Source organism: Xenopus laevis, chromosome 4S, assembly GCF_017654675.1.
Source record: "Xenopus laevis strain J_2021 chromosome 4S, Xenopus_laevis_v10.1, whole genome shotgun sequence".
In the NCBI taxonomy this organism is placed as follows: Eukaryota; Metazoa; Chordata; class Amphibia; order Anura; family Pipidae; genus Xenopus; species Xenopus laevis.
In genome coordinates this window covers 94,020,881-94,045,913 of record NC_054378.1, presented here as the reverse complement: position 1 = coordinate 94,045,913, position 25,033 = coordinate 94,020,881, and the positions used below count along the sequence as shown (strand labels likewise).

The window sequence follows — 25,033 nt, the reverse complement described above, 5'->3', positions numbered from 1 at the left end:
GCCACTTGAAGCAGTCTAGAACCCATGACAAATGCCCTGTAAAGCTGGCCATAGAAGCAAAGATCTGATCGTACGAATCGAGGATTCGTACGATTTTCGGACCGTGTGTGGAGAGTGCCGAAATTTTTCGTCCGGCGGAGATCGGTCGTTTGGTCGATCGGACAGGTTAAAAGATTTCTGTTGGCTGACGATAATATCTCTGCGTTTATTGCCGATCGTACGATTTTCAGAGGGATTTTATAGCTGGCCATAGATGTTGAGATTTTTAAAAGATCAGATCCTGATCGTGAGACCACGATCTTCTCAGAACGATCGTACGAATCTACCATCAACTAAAAAGACCAATTTACCAGGAAAACAAAGGGGAGCTGCCTGCTTGGCCCTGCAAACATAGAGAGATTGCACTGGGACCGACAAAGATTTTTTGACCTGGCCGATCAATTTCCCGACAGATGTCGGCCGAAAAATCGTAAGATGTACGATCGTTCGAATACCACTAACCGCACGATAATTTCGAAGGATTGGTCGGGCTTCCCTAAAATCGGTCGTTCGGCAAGAAGAATCGTCGCGTCTATGGGGAGCTTATCACTAGCTTTGGTCGGACATAACGTTTGTACGATTGATGTCAGGTGTGGAACATCGGTTGATTTGTTCTTTTGTACTTTATTTGATCTGAATGGTTTGTGGCAGGTCGGGAGATGGGAAAGTCCGATCGTACGATGATTCGCATATCTTTGCGTCTGTGGGCAGCTAGAACTGGCCCTGACCAACGCACTGATATAAACAAGCGCTACTACAGGATGAAATGCCTGCACACAACACAGCCATAAGGAAGCATGCAGAACTACAATCACAGACAATGCAGTGGAGCCGTAAATAAAAGCAGCTTGTACGCCGCTGAATTCTGGGATTTGTAGTTCTTTCGCCTGGTGCCTGTTTGATTTGACACGTCTTTCTATTACTGAGGTAAGAAAAGGGAGGCGCCCGGCTAACCACCAATCAGTGGCCTTTAGAAAAGCAGGGGGCGTGTATTCCTCTCCTGCATTTTCAACTAAGTCGAAGGCGGTGAATAATTACTTAACCAATCAGAAGACGGACTGAGGGAACTAGGCGGTGGTCCTAGCCAATCAGATGCGCCTGCGAAACGTATGGTGTAACGCTCGCGCGAGAGAGCAGCGCGTCCTGAAGGCTCTGTCCTTTCTGTCGCCGGCCGCTGTGTGAGGAGCGAGTCGGCTACTTTTTTTTATTTTCATCTTTATTTTCTTCCATTCGGCGGATCACAGTGTCGTTGTCTGGTTCGTTAACGTCGCTAAGGCAGTTCTTCCACGTCTAGAGCCTCCCCCTCCTTTATCAAAATGTCGGCGCAGGCCCAAATGCGCGCCTTGCTCGACCAGCTCATGGGGACCTCTAGGGACGGTAAGCCGCACCATATGTTACTTCATCAAGTGCTTCCTCATTCACGCTCCTGTACTTTGTAACTGTTTTTTATTTATCTCCCCCCCCCTTGTGGTAGTTTGGGCCGGGCGGGGTGATTGACAGTGTGATACTCCTTGCAGTAAAGAAGGGAATCAGGCCGCTTGGCCTTCGGCGGAAATACAAACAGCCTGAGAAAATGGACTCTACGCGTCGTGCCTGATTGGCTAAAAGCTGCTAAAGTGCGCGCCGCCCTTAGCCAATAGCAAGTAACTTTCCTCGCGCGTATACGCTCATTTCTGCGAGCTGATTGGTTGCTGGTGATTATTGTGTTTGGGCAGTTTTCTGCACAAATAGCCGTAAAGCACGACCATGGATGTGGTATCTAGTCATGGGGCAATGTTTCAGCACCCAGTTGACTTCTGTTTTTGCACTGTATGAATGTGGCGAGTTCCTTTCTTGTTTTTAACTTCCATCAGTACATGAGTATTGTCTAGAGATTGTTTCAGTTGGACTCTTAACACATTTGCTAATGCTTTAACATAAACAAAGCTTTATTCTGTGCAGTGTTTATTCTCTGAGACTCTAGATATGGCTGTTTGGCTTCTTTAAGCACATATGATTATTGTAATAATAACCTGCTGTGCAATCTAAAGTTCTGAAGGCTTAGAGCAAAGAAATTCATCATAACCAGTAGTATTTAATTTCATATTTGTATAACTTTAATGTTACTGGCTAGATGGGGTGGGATGCATGAGAGATTATCCTGGGTGCAGAACATCCAGTAGGCCAGTGGAGTAAAGAAATGCATCGATAGTAGTGCTAATGGCTTTGTATTCATGTGGAAAGACATGCTACAGTGCTATGCAATATGTTGGCGCTTTTTAAATACATGTTAATAATCATAATGACTCGGGCTTAAAAAAAACAACCAAAAAAAACTTCCACTCTTGAGTATGGAGTATGGTCCATTGTTGTCTGGTTCCTGTTCGTTGACTTAATAAGTGAAAGTATTAGGCCATTATACAGGGTTATGTTGCACAGTTTAAGACTGATGGCACAAATGCCACTTTTTGTTACTGAATAGCCTGGCGATTGCCACTTGCTGTAAAAGAACCATTCTGCACTATGGGATATTTCCCATTCAAGTTAATAGGCTGCAGCAGGGGAGATTTGGATGCTTTTTGGAGAGATAGAAAAACACCTGTTTGTCATTCACCATAGGAAAGTGTGTGGAAGTTATACTCTTACATTTTTTTGTCAGGAGTGTGTAATATTTGTTCCTGGCGAATGCTGTCTTTCTTGTTGTTAAAGATATTGATTCTAGGTAAGAAGAGTACATTGCTTTTGTTGAAACACAATTGATTTACTTGTGAGTGCACAGACTAAATGTGTTAGAGGACTTCGATAACATTTGTACAATTACACTGCTTTATAGTTTGTTGTGCTATTTGGCTTTGTATAAAAATGTTCGTTAAAATGGTTTTGTATAACTGGCCTGCTGATCAAAGGAGCTACAGATTAATGGGAAGCTGTACCTAACATTTTGACCTTTAGTGCTTTATCTAACACGTTCCATAGCGGGCATTTTGAAGCCATGATTTGGAAACAGAAAAAAATGGGACCCATTCTGTGTAGGGTGGGTCTCTATCTCCCCCTTTTATCTACAGTTATATTTTATATATCACTGACATTCTCTGGCTCTTTACATAGATTAGAAATCATTCACATCAGTACCTGACTGGCCATTACAAAGCATACCGGGTTCTAAACCAATTCTTGCGTTGCAAAGCAAATTCCCTGGCATCATTTGGCTCCCCTGATAAAAGGTTAAACACTGATATAAAGTTTTGTTTTCTGTGCTTCCAAAAGCACAGTTCTAACTTCTTAGTGTTCATCTGACTGTTATCAGTCACTAGTTTGATGCATTAACTAGATTTGGTCAGTTTCATCCATCTGTCTGTCATCTTTAGTGTCTGTTTTGATAGATCACTCTGCAATCATGAACAAGCATAAACATAATGTTTGGCCATTTGAATACATGGCTGTGGTCGGCCCATGGTCCATTTGGTCGGATGGAAGGGCTGGCCAGTGTATGCTGAGTAACTGCATACAGCCCAACCAGTGTTCAAGGTCACTGGAGCATTGTAAATGTGCTTGCTGAGGTTGTATGCATGCAAGCAGCTGTTTGTTTTTTAACAATGTGAATTGTATCTCTTCCAAATAATCACAGGCAGGTTATTAGTGTTTGTTGTGTGTCTGTGTGATAGGGAACGTAGAATCTAAGACGACCCTAGACCTTGAGATTTTTAAAAAGATCTTTTTATCATAAGTTCAAGCTTATCCTGAAATGATTTAAATGTATGATATGTCCCATCAACTAAAAAGCATTTCAAGGGATCTCATCTAGTTGAAGCTAGGAAAACTGTGGCTAGCTGCCTGCTTGGCCCTGCAAACAATTGAACATTGGATAAACTGATGTCGGACAAAAAATCATCAGATGTTCAATTGTTCAGTGCTCACTAACACTCCTCAAAATTATTTGACTGATTCATCGGATCTCACTAAAATTGGTTTTTAGGGAGAGAAAAAATCTTGTCTATGAGATGTTAAGCTCCTCCAGGGCAGGGGCTGATGTGAATGAATAACTGATTCCTTGCAAAGTGCAGGGTAAATGTCAGGGCTGTTTGAATTAGAGATTAGGAAGTAATAACAGAGTCTGGCTGAAGAAGAACATCGTCACTGTCGTTTTTGAGGTTTAAAAAAAAACAAACGTAAAAAAGCATTTGTTGATTGTAGCTTACCTGACATTGGTAGTCTTACAGGGATAACTAATGGAAGAAAATAAAGTGATGGTGTGGCGCCGCTGCTCACTGTGTGCTCCCCCTTTCACCCTCCACAATATTAAGTAAATGCCCACTCCTTCCTGTTCATTTCTTGCCTGCTTTAGTTTACATATGGGTTGAACTGATTTGGAAGTTGGGATGCCTTCCATTTTCTGAAAAAGGTTGTTTTAAAATGTGCTTGGTGCATCCACTGTCAATCACTGCATGGTTTGTGTATTTTTTTCCCCCTGTGTGAATATATAGAGATATGAGGAAATGCTTTTTCACAGAGCTTACTGCCATTGCGTGTTTTTAACCACCATGTAAATAAGCCATAGTGCATTCAATTTTATTCTGACAGAGGCATTAATTCATCTTACAGCCACTTTATAGGAATAGAATTATTCGTATGTTTTCAGATGGTGATGTCACTCCTTTCCTACCTAAAGTGCATTATGTATTGAAGACTTTTGTCTTTTCTGCAGTAATGGGATCTTTTTGTTTGCCGTACTCCATAATTGTCTTTCCATGGCAATATCAGCCACTCAGAAAACAGCTTGATGTGCTCTGTGAAACTGCATTATGGATATATTTGTTAAACTGGGTTGGGAAGTGCTTATTACTGTAGTCCTATGTGTTAAGCGTAAAGTCTCCATCAACATGTACTACTTGATGCTTTTGTTGAAATTGCTGGCAGACGCAATGTATTTTATACAAACTGAACAATCTGGCCCCCTTGTTTTATTTATAAAGGTTCAATGTATCTATGCCTGCCTACTTCAATCTGCAAGGGATTATCAGAAAGGCCCCGCATTCGCCGAGCCGTGAGTTATAACAAACTTTTCAGATGTGTTAATGAATGTGGACAAACGCAGTTGTGTAACAAAACAAAGACTCAAATCTTTGCAGCTGCTGGCCCAAGCACAGCCCCTATATTCTCATTAGTAAGGTCATGTAATGTGTGCAAGGCCCAAGAAAGCCACTCGTAGGGAGATTTCATAGAAATGGAGAATGGAATTTGATTCCAATTGTACTTTTCTCTAAGATCTAGCTTTATAATGACATGCAAAAGCACGTTCCCATAACAGCTCGATAAGTTACCTTTCTAGTTTAGACTACCAGAAATATATTATTTATATTAGCAAAAGAGAATATTTTGCAATAGTTCATGTCTATCATTTTGGGAAGAAAGGGTTTTTGGAACTGCACAGGGCTGTTATTATTTAGTGACTCTGGGTTATAATAGAAAATGCCCGACTATTGCCTTATTTCCAGCAGATGTTCATATGCAGTTATAAGCCTGATCCATGTTAAACAACTAGGTAGGGTAAAATAGCGTCATTCAAAACTCACTATATATACTTTGAGGTCCATTTTCCAACCATAAAGTGAAATTTGAAAAGTTTGTCATGAGAACTTATTGAGCTGAAATGATTGTTAGTAACTGGGCTTCAGGGTAAATGCCACGTGTCACAAAGATATTTTGCACTGGATTCTTGTTAAAATGTAGATGAGGTTGGAAACAGATGAAATTCCAACTTAGAATGTGTGACACTAATAACAACCCTCCTGAGGTTCTTTCAATCCCCTACCCCCAAATATATTACAATCGGCTTTTTTTTTTTTTTTAGAAGAAATTTCCCGACCATACTAATCCAAACCTGAAGATGCTGTGTGTGCTCTTCCATTAGTAAATTAACTACATTTTATTTTTTCCTTTAGTGGTTTTGTTACTTTTAAATCTTTGTATTTTATTGCCACTCTAAACTAAAAATCTTGTTCTAAATTAAGCCCTTCCTTCAGAAAGCATAAGCATATTAACCAGCCATCCCCCAAAATGTATTCATGACTATAAATCTGTTCTGTAGTATTGACCATGAGAAATTTATCTCATTAAATCTGTAATAGTTGCCCTGTCACTTTGATCCTACTAGCTAGAGACTGACCGTTTATTTTAAAAAAGCTCAGTGATATTGTTTTATTTTATTTATATATATATATATATATATATATATATAAACAAGTGCTGTCATCAGTTACAGAAACAACCAAAGCTGATTTTAGTTCAGAGTGGTACAGACAGCTGCCAGCATCCTTATGGATAAATAGACCCTTGTGTTTGGATCTCGCCTTTCTGCTTTTCAATTGTCTGCATAGAAAAACAAAATAAACATAGAAAAAAACTGGGGCTCCAGCTGATCACATCATGAAAAGTTTTGGCAAACCACAGAGCACGCCATGGGTAATGCTGATTCATGTTGGTAAAATGTTGCACTCTATGCAGTATTCCTGGGTCTTGACTAGTGTAAGTACCTCTCAGGTTTGTATGTATAATTATTCCTGCACCCTGCTCTAACCTTACCCTGTAACCCTCCTGTATGAGCATCTGAGACTGTAGCAGGATTATCACTGTAAACCAATAAGCAAATTATTTCTGCATGTTAGACTTTTTAATCAAGAGTGCTAGAGCCTTCTGCATAGCAAGCCATGGCTCACTAGGAATGCTTTGGACATCTTAATGTGGCCAAACATACTATCATGGTATCATTATCAAACATGATCATGGTACTCTGTGCTGTCCACTGGTTTAGATTGGTCTGGACCATAACACAAACGCAAGTGGCCAAACTCTTCTCCTTTGGCTATCCGTGGGACAGTGCTGTAAATTCGTATACACAATATATTAGTAATTTTATAATGGTGCAACTGCTGAATTATTTTATAAAACCACTAAATGCTATCCTTGCTCTTGCTAGTACACCATTTCTAAAACCTCACACGTTCGGTTAGTAGTTCAGATGCCCGAAAGCATTTACATATAAAGTGTCCTTAATGAGTTAGATGTTTTTTAAGTGGTGTTAAGCAAATCCCTTTGTTTGCTGGCAACATTCTGTAAAAAAGATCTGTCTGTGTTTCTGGCCACTAATTTTTCTTACAGCCTACAACATTTTGCAGCAGTTGCTTCATTGGTAACGCTTGGACACTCAAGCAGAAAATTACATGCTCAAGCTGGTCATTCACTACATTAGGGTGGTAACAAGGTTTGAATGCATGCATCCTATTGGCTTAGAAGCATTAGACTAATATGAGGTATGCCGGGCTCCTCTTTTACAGGTGATTCCACACGGCAGCGGATCAAGTTTAATGATGAAAGGGTATGCAAAAGCCACCTGCTCAACTGCTGTCCTCACGACATCCTCTTAGGAACGGTTCGTATGTTTTGTTTTTTGTCTATTTATGTCACCAATGTCCATCCTGCTGCTGCTCTCTGGCCCATGCTGAACTCACAGCACCAAAACCAAAATCACTTAGGACCCCAGCTAATTTATCAAAGGGTAAACTGTAGTTATAAGTTAAATATACATCAAATAAAGGATAAGGAGAGCATTCAAGTAGCAGGAACTGCTGTGATCAAGGTTTTTGATGCAGGACTACATGAATACACACATGAGAGGGCACGTAAGGTCCAAAACATGTTCTGTGTATTCATGTAGTCCTGCATTAAAAACCTTGATCACAGCAGTTCCTGCTCCTTGAATGCTCTCCTCATCCTTTATTTGATGAGTATCTATTGGAAAAGTGTTAACCATAAGAGGATGGATGCATTCACATCCAAAAAGGTTTAAGGCATAGCGTTAGGAAAATCCCCACTATATAAGTTAAATATACTCTAAATGCATGTGAATTAAGTGCAGGACACTTTGGAGAAATTTGCAAGTTAACTTGTTCTAGGAATATTGCAGCACAGGCATGATTTTCAAGGCAATCAGCACGACTTGTGTCATGACATGGCAACTTGTGCAAAGATTTTTAGCATCCTATGATACAGAGAGAAAACGTGTTATCCATCTTTTACAATTCCGAAAGACATTTGCAGGGGCTGCTTTGTTCCCCATATAACATTGGAAATATCCAGCCAGTGGGCCCCATGGATTATTTTTACAATGCTTTTCTTGGTCTTTACTTATACTATATAATTGTGTTTGCTAGTTACATGTATATGTCTGAAAACAAGCCTAGTTAAAAAGCTAACTGGTTAAGAACAAATTAAGAAAAGCAAATGGAATCTAAATATAGCTGGTTACATGCAAGCAGATCAAACCCCAGGACATTACACCAGATGCCTGATAGCCAAGAACTGGAAAGGCATGCCCCCAACAATGGAAGAGATATGCAATAAACTATGTTGGATCATAGAAATGGTGAAACTTACAAAGCTATTCAATAATACTCTCAGCATATTTGAAAACATGTGGAACATATGGTTATTCATGCAGGAACTGCCACACACTTTATGATTTATACTTGCTATAATAAATACACACACACGCATTTTTCCCAACCTTTCCCACGCCCTTAACCAGTTATTTGTTTGGCCAGCTGGGCCATAGAGACTAAATAAAAAAAAAAAATCACAGCAAGACAAGTGAAACACCTGGCTATTTTCAGGTTTTCCTTCATGTGTTTATTCTCTTGCACGTCACATTTTATACTCCCTAAATACCATAATATCTGTATAAATGTCTGCTTAGTTAGAAAAGCATTTTTTATTAGGAGTGAATTTCCATTTTGTTTTCATAGTAAGATTAAGTAAGTAAGTAATTAAGTCATTAGGTCATCCCACTCATTTGTGAGATAAAACTGCTTTGCTATAAAGGCAAGGAATGGCCTAACGGCTGGCAGCAGGCATAAATAGGGTCATTTGTATAGGCTTATAGGGTTAAATTACCTCTTAAAGGAGAATTCATGCTAATTACCCCCCCCCCCCGGGAAATGCCCCAAACTTATCCCTCGGTGTAGATTCTTCCAGTGGAGTTCCACGCATCCATCTTCCAGCTCCTCTGTAAGCTGACTGCGAGATCGATATTTCTGCGCAGTTGGAGCAGTTTGCCGGTTTGCGACAAGTGCGCATTTGCGGAATTACGCGGAAATTGCTGATCTCTTAGTCAGTTTACCGAGGAGCTGGAAGATGGACGTGTGCAACTCTGCTGGAAGAATCTGTGCCGAGAGTTAAGTACAAAGTATTGGGCATTTTCCCAGTTGGCTAGTTAGCCTGGGGGGAGGAGGGAGGGCTACCTGGGTTGGGGGGTACAGGTTTTTTTCCCTCACAGGTTGAATTCTCCTTTAAGATGGAATTGGACAGCAGTATGATAGTCAGTAGAATGAATACAAGCATTTTTATGGCAGTCAACTGTCACCCAGTGTCTAAGCTCTCTTATAAAAAGCACAGGACTACACTGGCTGAAAGCTGGGATAATTGTGGATTTCTAGCAGTAGGCTGTATCGCAACAAACAAAGGTTTTGTGAAGGAAATGTAAACATTTTAAAAATTTAGAAGTGCTCTTGTGATCATTTTTTTAGCTTAAAGCAAATTTTTACAGCGCTATTATTGTGATAGGGTTATTTTAGTAGTTAGAAGGAAACTCTGAGAAAGCCCCAGGGTGTGTGTTCTCTGCAGGCTTGCAAATATCACACAGATATCTAGTCCGTGTGTCTGCACACATGTAGATTCTGTGCCTGTGACAGACTCAGCAGGTGGGAATACAGTGGCATCTCTCTGTCAGACGCTGCACCTCATGTGCTTTTAAGGGCGAAGATGGATGGTCCCCCCCCCCCCAAAATAGTGAACCATTCTCTATACCTTGTTTTACAACCTGGCATGATAAGACATCGTCTGCTTGTCTGCTACAGAAAGCCTATAGTCCACTGTGGCCATCAAATTCACCATTAATGGCTGGTGGTGGTTCAGGCAATTGCTGTGAGAACTCCCATAACATTTGCAATGGTTTTGCTGGTCATTACTTCCTCTGTCAGACACCAGAAGCCATATAACTTGCATCTAATAAGCATGCTGGGTATGGTGGCTGAAGACCCTGTATGAATCTTTTTAGCTAACTTCTTCAGTTCTTGTCCAGACTGAACAGGTCTTATGCAGGAATGTTATGGAAAAACAGTAAGGCAAGAAATAACATACACACTTTTTAAAACAAATTATGTTCATGCTATTCCTGTTGAACAGTTGGACAATTGCCATTAGTATCTGTCTTTTTAATTGCTTTTATATAGTGAAAAATGTAAGTGTGTTAAAAGTCACTGAGAAGTTCCATGGCCGTATAAAAACATGAGCCATACATATGCTGTAAATGATATAATAAACAGTGCTTTGTGATTTTGTTGTTTACATAATCCTCCTGTTCTAAAATATATCGATATAAGAAGTCCCATTGGTGTCTCGTATAAAAGTACTCTGCCTTCAGTCATATTTGTCTTTGTAGTATAGAAATTGTTTTATTATTCATCAATTTTTTTTTTTTTTTTTTACATAGAGGATGGATCTGGGAGAATGTCTAAAAGTTCACGATCTTGCCTTAAGAGCTGATTATGAAATTGCATCCAAGCAGCAGGATTTCTTCTTTGAGCTTGATGTAAGTGGTTTCACCTCCCAGTTATACATGTAAAAGGAACAAATAGGATTCTAACTTGCCTTGTGGTGTTTGTCACAACTATATATTAGTGCTACTTTGTCTGTGGCATCCTACTTTACTTAATATAAAGCCCTATCATGAAGGGTTTTCTATTGGGGTAGCAGGTTGTATAAAGAACTGTAACCGGGGAGGAAATTAAAGGGGATTTGGATATATATACAGTTAGGCCCATAAATCTTTGGACAAAGAACTTTTTTCTAATTTTAGTTCTGTACATTACCACAATGAATTTTAAATGAAACAACTCAGATGCAGTTGAACTGCAGACTTAAATTAAGTGGGTTGAACGAAAAGATTGCATAAAAATGTGTTTAAAAAAAAAGCTTTTGTTCCTCACAATCACTTCATTTCTGGGGCTCAAAAGCAATTGGACAAATTAAAAAAACGAAAATCAGGTGACTGACTTGGCCATTCAAAAATATTCAATTTTGCTTTAATAAATTCCTGGGTTGCTTTGGCTGTATGTTTTGGGTCATTGTCCATATGTAGTATAAAACGACTTAAAAAAGTTGTCTCCAAAAGTTGGCTACCTATATTATTTTAGACTAATTCTGCAATTATTTCCAGAGGCTTCACAAAAAGAAGGAAACTTTTTCTAATCCATGCGTTCTTAAACTATTATTCAGAACCCTAAAATGGCTCACTGGGCTATTTTAGTTTTAGAGCAATTTTTGGTGAGAAACTGTTTTTTCAAGAATTATTCTGTGACCCCAGATTGAGAGGTTTTACAGCCCTGATGCATTATGGGCAGCATAAGTCTTTGTTGAAAACCTTGCTGCAATCAACAGTGCTAATGTTTGTAACTAACCTTTAGTTTTGCATGCAGGCTATGGATCATTTGCAGTCATTCATTGCAGATTGTGACAGAAGGACAGAGATTGCCAAGAAGAGACTGGCAGATACTCAAGAGGAAATAAGCGCAGAAGTTGCTGTTAAGGTAATTCTAAGAAATAGTCATTTCTGTTTCATAGATCATGGCAGTTTTAATTTTGCAGTTTAACAGCAGGAAAGCCTTTATAGGAGAATTAAAGCCTACAATATTCACATAAATCCTTTACTTGATGTAGTGAATTTAGTGAACCATCCCATAGGTTCACCAGTCTTATAATAGCAATGGCCCATGCCTTCACATTTATCCACCGCAGCAGCCCATCTTCTAATCTTGCTAAACTAGCTTTTTCATTGTAGTGGCACTGCTCAGTGTGCTCTGCTGCTGAGAAACATTGGGGTTGTCCAAAATCATCAAAACATTGGCAGAAACTGAGGTTATTTGAGTTGCTGCTACAGGGCTGATTTCTAATTAATTTTGATGCAGAGTCTGCTGGATTCTATACTGCCGTGTAAAGTGAATATGAATGAATTACCTATCTGCCATGTAATGTTTCAACATTTCAAATCCTATTTTATATTGTGTTAGTCAAGCAAAATAAACTTTACTTGCACTATATAAGTTATTTAAATCTTGTTCCCTTCAGTCTGAGAATTCCCAGTCACAACAAGCAGGCAGCAGCCATTTTGTAAACACTGTTATTAAGGCAAGCTTTGCATTATCTCAAAATATTGTGAGTCAGAATGAGGCACCTGATACCCATACACTGGTTACAAAGTTAGATGGCAAGTAAGGAGGGTGTGTGGGGAGTGCTGTGACATCTAGGAAGTGCAGAATGGAAAGTGAAAGTAATTGCCTGCTCCGCCTATTTGCCTAAGGAAGTTATCCCCAACCAGTAGCTCGTGAGAAACATGTTACTCCCCAACACCTTGGATGTTGCTCTCAGTGGCTTCAAAGCAGGTGCTTATTTTTGAATTTCAGGCTTGGAGGAAATTTTTGGTTGCATAAAAAACTTGTATTGCCAAATAGAGCTTTCTTTAGGCTGCCAGTCCACATAGGGGCTACCAAATAGCCAATCACAGCCCTTTGTTGGCTTCCAACTATTTTCATGCTTCTGTTGCTCCTCAACCCTTACATTTGAATCTGGCTCACGGGTGAAAAAGGTTGGTGATCCCTGGCCTAAGGGCTAGCAATAAATTGACAGCTGAGATGTTTTGTGTTTTGTGTTCAATTTGAAAAGGACTTTTATTATACAGCTTTTTATGTCTGTTATTTATATACTATATACTAGGGATGCACCGAATCCACTATTTTGGATTCGGCCGAACCCCCGAATCCTTCGCAAAAGATTCGGGCAATTTAGGGGTGGGAAGGGGAAAACTTTTTTTACTTCCTTGTTTTGTGACAAAAAGTCGTGATTTCCCTCCCGCCCCTAATATGCATATGGAAATTCTATTTGGTTCGGCCTGGCAGAAGGATTTGGCCGAATCCTGCTGAAAAAGGCCGAATCCCGAACAATGCTTCTTGTGATTTGGTCCCTAAGCTTAGGTATGTCTCCTAACAAAATGCAGTTGTAACTTTGAATCCGTTTTGGAGAAAAGTTTGTCTGTATAGGTCAACTGTTTAGTCTTGTATTTGTGTCCCTTTACTCTGTAAATCACTGCACAAAATGATGACGCTATATAAAAAATTACCATTGTACTGTATTATTTTTGTAGTCTTCGCATTTTGAGAGTGTTAATTCTTTGGTGGTTTTGATGTTTAGGCAGAGAAAGTGCATGAACTCAATGAAGAAATTGGCAAACTGCTGGCCAAAGCTGAGCAGCTGGGAGCTGAAGGAAATGTGGAAGAGTCACAGAAAGTCATGGATGAAGTTGAAAAGACAAGAGTTAGGAAAAGAGAAGCTGAGGTTTGTAATAGATGAAAAGATACATATGTATTTTACAGACCTTTATGAAGAGCGATAGAGAGTATAACTTTTGCCAATGTAACATAATTCTGCAAACATTACTTGTGAAAGGGGAATAATAAAAAAGGCCCAACGTATTAAGTATGACAAACTGAAAATCGCACAAAAACCAAATAACAATTTGTAAAGAAACAAACTAATAATTAACAAGTTGCTACACAGATATGAGAAGCAAATTCACTCCTGTTATAATAACTTAATCGCAATCACAAATAAATGAGTTTGGGGGGGGGGTCTGGTTATGTGATGGTGGCACAAATAAACCAGGGAAGGGCATCTGGTATATCCCACTTGGTATAAATCTGATTCTCTCAGTGACCAATCTATGGAGATCAGTGGAATGACCATAGTATTGTCCTCCTCTTAGAGCTTCAAGTGTTTGCATTCCTTACTATATATGGGCTACATCTGCTGCAACCTTACAAGTTGAGGGACAAACTAAGCATGCAGAATCTGATCTCTTGCAGTTCAACACTGTCACTTGGCGATATTGCATTTTGTACTCTGGTATTGCTATATGCATTTAAACAGTCTTTCAGTTACTGTCCTGCTTTATAATAAGACTAAAACAAGATGTGCTTCCCCTCTGCCTCGTTAAGGGATTCTGTCATGATTATTATGATGTATTTTTCATTATACTGCAAATAATTCGCTCTACAATATATAATTTAATTCCAGAACCAGCAAGTGTATTTTTTTAGTTGTAATATTGGTGTGTAGGAAGCCATCTCGGGTAATTTTGCCTGGTCATTTGCTTTCAGAAAGAGCCAGCGCTTTAGGATGGAACTGCTTTCTGGCAGGCTGTTGTTTCTCCTACTCAATGTAACTGAATGTGTCACAGTGGGACCTGGATTTTACTATTGAGTGCTGTTCTTAGATCTACCAGGCAGCTGTTATCTTGTGTCAGGGAGCTGCTATCTGGTTACCTTCCCATTGTTCTTTTGTTTGGCTGCTGGGGGGAAAGGTCGGGGATATCGCTCCAACTTGCAGTACAGCAGTAAAGAGTGATTGAAGTTTATCAGAGCACAAGTTACATGACTGGGGCAGCTGGGAAACTGACAATATATCTAGCCCCATGTGAGATTTCAAAATTAAAAATAAAATCTGTGAGAAATGGATTTCAATGCAGAATTCTGCTGCAGCAGCACTATTAATTGATGTGTTTTGAAAAAAAACAATGACAGTATCCCTTTAAGGGGACCCCTTGCCCAAAAAAAATATTCAAAATCTTATTTTATAACATTAGTCACTATATAAATGTATTTGAATCTTGTTTCCTTCAGTCTGGGATGTCCTGGTTATAGCAAGCAGGCAGGAGCCATTTTGTGGACACTGTTATTAAGGCAAGTCTTGTATCATCTCAGAATCTTGTTTGTGCACCAGAATGAGGGACCCGATGTCCATCCCCATGTAACTGGCTACACAATTAAATGGTGAAGAGAACGGGGGAATGTGGGGAGAGCAGTGACATCTAGGAAGTGCTGAATGGAAAGTGAAAGTAATTGTCTGCCCCATCTCTATGCCCATGGCACAATATTTGATTGACAGCTGAGATTTTTTAAATGAGCTTAAAGGAATTGTTCGGTGTAAAAATAAAATCTGGGTAAATAGCCTGTGCAAAATAAAAAATGTTTCTAATATAGTTACTTAGCCAAAAATGTAATGTATAAAGGCTGGAGTGATTTGATGTATAACATGTCAGTCAGAACACTACTTCCTGCTGTTCAGCTCTCTTGGTTTACACTGACTGCTTACCCTGGTTACCAGGCAGTAACCAATCAGAGACTTGAGAGGGGCACATGGGTCATATCTGTTGCTTTTGAATCTGAGCTGAATGCTGAGGATCAATTGAAAACTCACTGAACAGAAATGTACCATGTGGCCCCTCTTCAAGTCGCTGACTAACTCAGAGTTATAGAGCTGAAAAGCAGGAAGTTGGATTCTGGCTGTTTTATTAGACATCTGTTCACTCCAGCCTTTATACATTACATTTTTGGCTAACTAAATATATTAGAAACATTTTTTATTTTGCACAGTCTATTTACCCAGTTTTTATTTTCACACTGAACTATTCCTTTAAAATAGCTTTAAATGCTTTAATAAATAACAGAAATTGGATTTCATGTTTAATTTGAAAAGGACTTTTATTATACAGCTTTTTGTGTCTGTGTGACGGGTCCACTTAAAAAGATTTACTAGTGTGGACAAAAAAAGGTCTTTAAATATTGGTTGTATTCGAAAGGAATGAGAATGAACTAATAGCTTAAACACCAGGCCACCTCTACACCAAAGAAGACCACAGGTAAGAGCCAGTTTAGTCATTGGACTTCAAACAATCATGCTGCTTTGACAATCGCTTAAAACAGAATACATTATTTTTCAAAGTGGCAGCACTGGGATAAAAACAAATCTTATATTTTGTTGTTTTAGGATATCTACCGTAATTCCATGCCCGCATCCAGTTTTCAACAGCAAAAGCTACGCGTTTGTGAAGTCTGCTCTGCTTACTTGGGTCTTCATGACAATGACAGACGATTGGCTGATCACTTTGGGGGAAAGTTGCATTTGGGATTCATTGAAATACGTGAGAAATTAGATGAGCTGAAGGTAAACTACATCTATTTGTCTATATAGGACTATAAGCTGAACTAACACAGCAAATTTTGATAACGATCAATTCCAGGCTTGGAGACAAGTTTTGGGTGAATAAAACCAGGTGTACTCCCAAATAGAGCCTCTTGGAAGCTGCCAGTCCTTATTAGGGATGCACTGAATCCAGGATTTGGTGTGGAATTTAGCCTTTTTTTAGCATTATTCTGCCGAATCCTTCTGTCCAGCAGAACCAAATCCTAGTTTGCATATGCAAATTAGGTGTGGGAAGGGAAATTGCGGGACTGCGTCACAAAACAAGGAAGTAAAAATAGTTTTTCCTTTCGCACCGCTAATTTGCATATGCCAATTAAGATTTGGATCAGATTCAGCCAAATCTTTCGCAAAGGATTCGGGGGGTTGGCCGAATGGATTCAGTGCATCCCTAGTCCTTATAGGGGCTGCCAAATACCCAATCACATCCCTCATTTGGAACTCCAGGAACTCTTTCATCCACAAAACAAGGAATAACATTTTTTTTTTTAGCTGCACATTTGCTTTTTCCCTTCCTGTCTGATTATCATGTGTAAATTAAGATTCAGTTTGGTGTTTGGCCAAATCTTTCACTAAGGATTCGGGGGTTCGACCAAATCCCAAAATAGCAGGCTCAGTGCATCTCTCCCATTTACCATTGGTCTTTTTCTTACAGCTGCTTGGGGGACACAGGAACTAAAGGGGATAGCTTCTACCACTAGGAGGCAGGACACTAGGTACAAAAGTCTCCTCCCACAAGAGCTATAAACCTAGGCGGAGACTAACTGATTTAGTTTTTCTCGTGTCCTTAGGAGGTATGGACAACCTTAGCAGGCTTACGCAGACATGAATATCTACGGTCCCCCAGCGGATTTTCTGACACTACTTCAGTAGTACATCCAGACTCCCCCTTTGCTGGATTCCCTTCCAGGGTTGTAAGCCGCATACTGTGCGGGCCACCTAGCACTTCCTGCTCCCCACACAGGCAGCATATGCCTAGCTGGAAGGCGGCTATGCTTCAGAGAGGTCACCAGTTCTCGGGTAGCATGTAAGGGAGACTGCATCCTCTACCTGTCATGGTAAGTGTGGCTTCGCCTCATTCCCGCTACTTCACTCTGCTGCATACTACATGCTGGGACCTCCCTCCCCACTGCGGTCCATGCAGACCCACTTGAGCGGCCTCTTTAGAGGTACTCCCTGACACACAACCTCAGCCGCCTTCCAGTTCCTATTGCCACTAGCCTCTAGCAGGTAGGACGCAGGCACACACTCTTCCCTACTTCCAGGGCATAAAACCAAAACGCTACTCAGTGCACAACTCTTCAGTGATAATGGCTGAAGGGGCTGGTGACGGGCTCTTCCCCAGAGAACCCCTATGCAATAAATGCAATCCATCTGTTGTCCCTTCGTGACCTTAATAGGTACTTCTGCTACCGGAGAGACTGCATCCTTGGCCGTTACTCCACCCACAGCTAGGGATACCCCTAGTCCCATACCAACAGCCTCTGCAGCGGCTTCCCAGCTTGCCTGTGACTGAGGTTCTTCCAAGGGGTATGGCTCTCGCACACTCAGGATCCCTGGGTCCACTAAGTGGTATCTCTGGGATACCACCTAGAATTTTCCCAACTCCCACCCCACTGCTTCTTCATGTCCATGTTACCCAACGACCCACTTCGCACAAGTTCCTTCCTAGTTGTGATTCAAGATATGTTGGAATCAGCCGTCATCACTCCAGTTCCAGAGAGAATCTGTGGGTTATAATCAAATTTTTTCATCGTTCCCAAAAAGGATGGGGCCCTTCCGGCCTTTCCTAGACCTCAAGGACCTGAACAAATTTATCCGCCCAGCCAAATTCAAGATGGAATCCCTCCATTCAGTCATTGCCGCCATGACACCAGACTAGTATATCATGGCATTGGACGTAAAGGAAGCCTATCTCCACGTCCCCATTTTCCCTCCTCAGCGCACATTCTTGAGATTTGCCTTCCAAAACAAACCCTTCCAATTCACCTCTCTACCTTTCGGGTTCACTTCAGCACCCAGGGTATTTACCAAACTCATGGCAGTATCCTATGCAGCGATGTGGTCCAATGGGATTTCCATCACTCCGTATCTGGATGACCTCTTGAACAAGGCACCCACTTACCATCTTGTGTCATCCCATCTACGGCTGGCAGTGACACTACTGCAAGAGTTTGGTTGCAAGATCAACTTACAGAAATCTTCTCTCACTCCGTGCCAGACCATGGTATTCCTTGGAATGACATTAAACACCCAGCTCCAGAAAATATTTCTTCCACAAGACCAGATTCACCGCAAGACCCGACACCCCACTGTCCGCTCCTGCTTGCAAGTCCTGGGCTCCATGGTGGCAACAATAGAGGCGGTTTCTTATGCCCAATTCCACCTGAGGGAACTCTAGTGGCACAAGGGTCAGAGCCTCCTACAAACAATACCACTGTCCTACCAAACCAGATCCTCGCTAGTGGTTGACCGCCATCTGACCAAGGGCAGGCCCCTCGCTGACCCGATCTGGTGAGTGCTGACCACGGATGCCAGTCTGTCAGGCTGTGGAGCAGTTTTCGAGGTACAAACAGCACAAGACCACATCAACATCAGAGTCCTCTCCTCCCATAAACATACTCTAACGTTGTGCCATTCACCAAGCTCTATTCGACTGGCCAAACCTCAGGTGACATCCAGTCACGGCCGTGGCATACATCAATCATCAGGGAGGCATGAAAAAAAACTCTGGGAATCCAAAACAATATTCCACTGGGCAGAGTCCAATATTCCTCTCCTCTCGGCAGCCTTCATTCCCATGGTCGACAATTGGGCAGCCGGCAGACAGTAGATCTTGTCGTTTAGAGACCATTCCCCAGGATCTTTCGCAGACTTGTGATGAAGTGGGGACTCCCAGAGGTTGGCATATCATGGCATCCCAGCTAAACCACAAGGTCCCCCGTTACATGGCCAGCGCAAGGGACCCGCAAGCGCAGGCTGTGGACGTGATGAAAACACGCTGATCCTTCCAACTGACCTATGTATTTCCCCCTCTTCCCATGCTTCCCAGAGTCATCAGGAAGATGTTCGGCGTGGCCAATGAGGGAACGGGTAAGGACAATTCTCATTGCCCCTCATTGGCCACGCCGAACATGCCACGGTTCTCAGACCCTAACCCTAACAAACTAAAAATTAAGATGGCTCCTGGCTCTGGATCCTGCCCGCCCTTCTTCATGGGGGACAGCTTTGGTATGTCCCGGTAGTTTGTGTCCCCTAGTAGCTGTAAGAGAAAAGGTGATTTTGTGTTACTCACAGTTAAATTCTTTTCTCTTCCGTCTCTTGGGGGGACACAGGACTTGGAAGCAACGGCCATTCACTACGCCTTCAACCATTCTTGTACATAGTTCAAAGTTTTTTTCATTCTCCTTCTTATCGAACTGAATGAGTTAGTCTCCACCTATAGCCCATGTGGTTTGTGAGGAGGAGACTTTTGTTCCTAGTGTCTTGCCTCCTAGTGGTAGAAGCTATAACCCATAGTTCCTGTGTCCCTAAAGAGACTGAAGAGAAAGGGATTTAAGGGTGAGTAACACAAAATCACCCTTTTATTATGATGCAAACTTTTTTTTTTTTTAAGGAATGTTAGAGCTGTTTAAGGGAGACTGTGAAAAATGAAACTTTTAATATCAGAAAACGTTCAAAAATAATTGGGGGAAAAGTTTTTCTACTGGTGTTCCGAAACAACCTATGTTTTTTTTTTTGTTTTTTTTTAAATTTATCTTCTTAAATGATAAAATCACAGAAGAAACCATTGTATCCATTTAGTTTCTTGGGTGGTTAGAACTATTAACAGTAAGGCACTTAAGTACTGCAAGCAAGCCGTGGCATATTTTCTGGCATATGTTTTTTTCTTTGATTGTAATTAGTATAATTTATATTTGATTATATATATATATATTTTTTTTTAATATAGAGACTAGTGGCAGAGAAACAGGAGAAGAGGAATCAAGATAGACTGAAACGTAGAGAGGAGAGGGATAGGGAGGAGAGAGAAAAGCTCAAAAAAAGGTAAGTAACGGTTTTAACTTGTTGAATGTATATTGTACAATTTTAAAGGCGATGTTCACCTTAAGACTATATTTGAATAGCACCTGTGAGAGAAAACATTTTTGCAAATCATCTTTATTATTTTAATTGTTCCATATTGAAGCTACAGACCTGATAAGCCATGGAAGTTCTATCGTCTGTGCTCTCAGCCCTCAGTAGGGGATTTCCCAACCCAGGACTTTGCAGGCAGCCAAACTAAAAAATAACACTTAACGCTCTCTGTGCATGCTTCCTTCTCCTGTTTTATTTGCATATCTGATGGGATTGGCTGGCAAGATTTAACCAGTAGGATTAGTGAAATGCAAATGAAGCAGAAGAACGGAAGCATAAGCAGTAACTGGATCAGTGTCTTGGGCAGAATGGAAAGCTGTGTCGCCGACCCCCAGCTGAAAGGCAGCAGCGATGCACAGCTTATATGGTCTGTAGAGCAGCTTCCATAAGAATACCTTTCATTGGTGTTTTACCCATAAAAATATCAACTATACTTAAACCCCAGCATTTTTGTTGGTTTTAGTGCAGATATGGTCTGCAGATGTTATGTTACAGCTAAGTGTAATGCTTGGCATAAAATGTCCATTGCTTAAATAGAGGCATTTGCAATTTTGGCTAAAGATTGTGTGACGCATAAAACATATACACTTTATTGCCAGATCTAGATCCCGAGAAAAACGTAGACACCGTTCTCGATCCTCGTCTAGGGACCGCAAAAGAAGAACTCGGTCCAAATCACGTGAAAAGCGACACCGTCACCGTTCTAGATCAGGTAGTCGAAGCAGAAGCCACAGCCATCAGCGCAGCCGTGATAGGAGCAGAGATCGTAGCTCCAGAACGAAGTAAGCCAGCACCTATTGTGCCTGCTTGTTGAATGGAATCTGTGAATCGAACATCTTAAAAGGATACTTGGTATATAAATTTGTGGCCTAGGAGCTACTTTCATTAGAAGAACACATTCTAAGGCTAGGTACAGATAAAGGTTTTATCCAATTAGAAAAGTTGAATAGAAGTTGTCTCATGATGGCAGCCAAACAATTTCTTAACTTATCACTTTCCCATGAGATGCAAGTAAAAATTGCCTATGTAGTCCAGGTCTATGAGCTGCAGAATTCTCTTCTGTGCTTCGCTGTCTCTTCACTTCTTTATGCAGATTTGGATTGAGAATATTCACTGCAGCCCTTATATTCAGTCTGTAAAGAAACTCTGAGAACTGAATTAGTGCCCCAGGTCATCATTTTGCCGTGACGTTTAAGTTTGATTCTTTAGATTGACATTCATTACTTTCAACTGCTGAAACATTTTAATAAGTTGCAAAATTATGCAGGAAGGTAGCCGTGAACGTAATGGCCGAGTCAGCCAACGTAGTCTTTCTGAAAAAGGATTACAGAGGGATTTTATAGGGTAAATATTATCTACAGATTTATATTTCTGCTTTGTCCTTGATTTCTTAATAGGGAAATAAGGCTCTGGCCAATATGGTCATGAGAGATCTGTAAAAAAAAAAAATTTTGAACTTTGCTGAACAAACTACATTAAGACAAATGTCATTTTGTTTTTGAATTGTGCCATTTTTTCCTAAATTCTCTGTAAAGACACTTCTGGAAATAAAGACATTTGTATTTGTGTGTACCTAAAACCTTGCCTATTCCAGTATGTTTTGTGTGTGTGGGGCAAATATTTGTTTACTTTTAATGTTTAAAAATATTTAGTTCCCATTAAAGTGTGCTGATCCCACTTTAGACCTCTTATCCGGGGAAAAGTTCAGCATGAGTCTGAAATGAAACTGTCGCTTTAGTTGTGAAAATTGCTTTGATAAGATCCTTTGACTACTTCTGTCAACTGAACCTGCTGGTGATCTCAAGGAGGTGGTGGGGCATCATTTTTTTTTTTGTTGGTATATGGACACATCTAAACTCACATGTATGATATAATCGGGTGTTCCTGTGCATCACTAGAAAGAGGTGTATGTTATGCCAACTTTTATAAATGTGTGTGATCGATTTGCTGACAGAAGATCAAAATGCATTATTGATTAAGCTATTTAGCAGTGAAATAAACGTTCTTGCTGTTTGTGATCTATAGACTACTTTATACTAAATAAAATAAGAACCATAACAATAATCTGTCATCAACAAAATGATGTGTACTAAGTAAAAACCAAATGGTCCAAGCCATCTGTCTCATGACAAGGTCCACTATTTTATCTTAGTAGGTCTTTGCCTAATTTGACCACCCAGGTGGAATAAATAAAGTTGGCACAATCATATGGATCAAGTAAATCTATTCGGAGAGGATTGCTTTCATGGGAAGCCCCCCCCATCCTTTCTACTTGATATTGGATCAAGTCCCCATCTTTTATCAAATAAGTAGTGATTCTGACCCCTTTTGCTTTGCCGAGATTCACAAAACGGCAACATATTTGCCAAATGCATTGAATTCTATGGGCAACAATTTTATTTAGATGTACAACATTTTTTTTTTTTTGATGAGCGACAATTTTTTTCACCCATTGGTGTCAGTGTCTTTTTCGCAGCAAAACCTAGTGAAGAATTTTGCTCATCACTACTGATTAGTCTGAAATCATCAGAGATCATTGTATTGGGATACAAAGGGCAAAAAGCTTAAGGTAATGGGGGCAGGCAGGTGGCATATTTAGGTTGCAGTTACTGTGGAGGATATTCAGGAAAGTCTTCTGTTCACCCACATTGTATTTAACAATTTTTTTTAATTACAAAATGTATTAGTTACAGTGAATTTGTACTTTAGGCAAGGAGTTATATATGACACTTGATTAGTTTCAAGCTTTCTTAAAGGAACAGTTCAGTGTAAAAATAGGTTGTGCTAATAGAATTGGTTACTGTCTGGTAACCAATCAGTGGAAACGAAGAGAGCTGCAAAACAGGAAGTAGTGTTCTGGCTATTATGTTAGACATTCAGTCACTCCAGTAAAAAGACAACTGCTTGGCACGCACTCCACAGGACTCCAGGTAGCGGTAAAAACGTATTTCTTTATTGCACAAACATATATCCTAACGCGTTTCAGTCACTCCAGCCTTTATATATTAAATCTTAGACTTACTAGCTATATTAGAAACATTTTGCATAGACTATCTATTTACCCAATTCCTTTAATACAAGCATAAAAACGAAATCCTAATCTCTTTAGATATCGAATACAAACCATATAATTTTTAAATAAATGGGGAAACTGTTGAAACATTTGGGTATGTAAAGAGAGAGATTAGGAAGTGATCACACTTTGCATTGCAAATTTATATTTAGTTTGGGTTTCACTGCTGAGGCTAAGGACATATGATGGAAGTGGCTTGCAATAGTAATAAAGGGGGTGCAGCATTAATGTATTGGAGATTATCTCCCACATTCTTTATGTAATGGCCATAAAGCAAATGAATATGGTCTTTCCGTATCAGCTCAATCCATGAATAATACTTGTTACTGATTAAAACTGTTGTGTTCTGTGTAATTACAGCTTGTGTATGGAAAGCTTCATCTTACAACTAACCTCTCAATCTGTATTATCTACCTTTCATGTAATATTTCTTGTGCTATCTTTCTCATAAGAATCTAATAAAGTCATTATTTTACAATTTTGTGTTCTGCTTCTAGAGTTTTTGCTTTTAGGTTTTTTTACCCCCTTATTTTTGTGGTAAGTAGAATTTAGCAACAGGCCTGTTTTTTGTTTTGTAAGGTCTGCAACAACTTTATTTAAAAAAAAAATTTTTTAAAAAAAGGTCATTTATAAAAAAAGATTCTTGAATTCCACCCAGGTCATCCAGGGATAAAGAGAGATCTTCGAAAGATAGGAGTTCCGGGGATCTCTCCAAAGACCGTGAGTGCAGACATAAGAAGCGCAACTACGAAAGCAGCAATGGCAAGTCAGAGGGGCGCAGCTCAGAAGAATTTGAAGCTGGAGAGATATGATGTCCCATAGTCTGCACAATTCTAAAGCTGCCTTTGAGCTGCTTAAAGAAAAATGACACAATTAAGACTGTCACCTTGATAAAAAAAAAATTGTTACAGCCTCGGTTTGGAGTTTCTGCCATTTTATTTTCAACAATCACATTGGTGTTTGGATTTTGCTTATGCATTCACAGCCTATACAGCATTGAAAACTATTTCTGACCTAATAAAAAAACATAATTCCCCTTCAACTGAACTATATTGTGTTTATGATGGTCCTTTTCAATCTATTACCTTTAATGCAAATCTCATTATAATTGATGGGGTTGGTCTACTCCGGTTTTAAGGATTGTGCTGTACTATTTGCTTATTCTGGTTCGAGAAGGATAAACAGTGTTACCCAAATATCTAAAAAAAAAAACTCAGTAACTCCTCATACTGAAAATGTTTTATTTAAACATTTAACAGTCTTATTTTAGGTTATCATCCTATTATGATTGTCACTTCAATGGAGAGAGCCATGAGTTGAACAATATCTTGCAATTTAGTAAGTATGTAAACATTCTAAACGAGTTCTGTCCAACTTCTCTGATACCGAGGACTTTTTCTGCTCTGTGGTGGAGGGACGATATTGGAAGCTGCTGTTGACTACTCCTTGTTTTTAAACCACACCCATGTTATAAGAAATTTTCAGACCACATCCACATTGTGGTAGCACACCAAAACAACCAAATAGTTGGTGCTCAGTGCAGGGATATCAAAAATTGAAGTCATATTACAACATACCCGTGAATCCAAATGCTATCTCCTCCCCTGTGGATAACATAGCACCCCCCCCCCCCCCGCACATGATTTAAACACCTTAGGG

The 25,033-nt window shown here is 40.1% G+C and overlaps 1 protein-coding gene across 5 annotated transcripts; it reads left to right on the top strand.

Annotated features, from left to right (window-relative positions):
* The first annotated feature begins 1,096 nt into the window (after window positions 1-1,096).
* luc7l2.S (LUC7-like 2 pre-mRNA splicing factor S homeolog) lies at window positions 1,097-24,421 on the top strand. Of its 5 annotated transcripts, none has more exons than XM_018259387.2 (10): window positions 1,100-1,416; window positions 4,992-5,062; window positions 7,353-7,447; window positions 10,565-10,663; window positions 11,538-11,660; window positions 13,318-13,461; window positions 15,952-16,128; window positions 20,117-20,211; window positions 20,901-21,083; window positions 24,033-24,421. In XM_018259387.2, the coding sequence occupies exons 2-10, from the start codon at window positions 5,005-5,007 to the stop codon at window positions 24,184-24,186; spliced, it is 1,128 nt and encodes a 375-aa protein (XP_018114876.1). In that variant the 5' UTR covers window positions 1,100-1,416; window positions 4,992-5,004; the 3' UTR covers window positions 24,187-24,421.
* Window positions 24,422-25,033: the final 612 nt, after the last annotated feature.

Coding starts and splice junctions, on each gene's coding strand:
- luc7l2.S (XM_018259386.2), top strand. CDS start 1,356: ATGTCGGCGCAGGCCCAAATGCGCGCCTTGCTCGACCAGCTCATGGGG. Junction 1,417..7,352: donor CATGGGGACCTCTAGGGACG/GTAAGCCGCACC, acceptor CCTCTTTTACAG/GTGATTCCACACGGCAGCGG. Junction 11,661..13,317: donor GCGCAGAAGTTGCTGTTAAG/GTAATTCTAAGA, acceptor TTTGATGTTTAG/GCAGAGAAAGTGCATGAACT.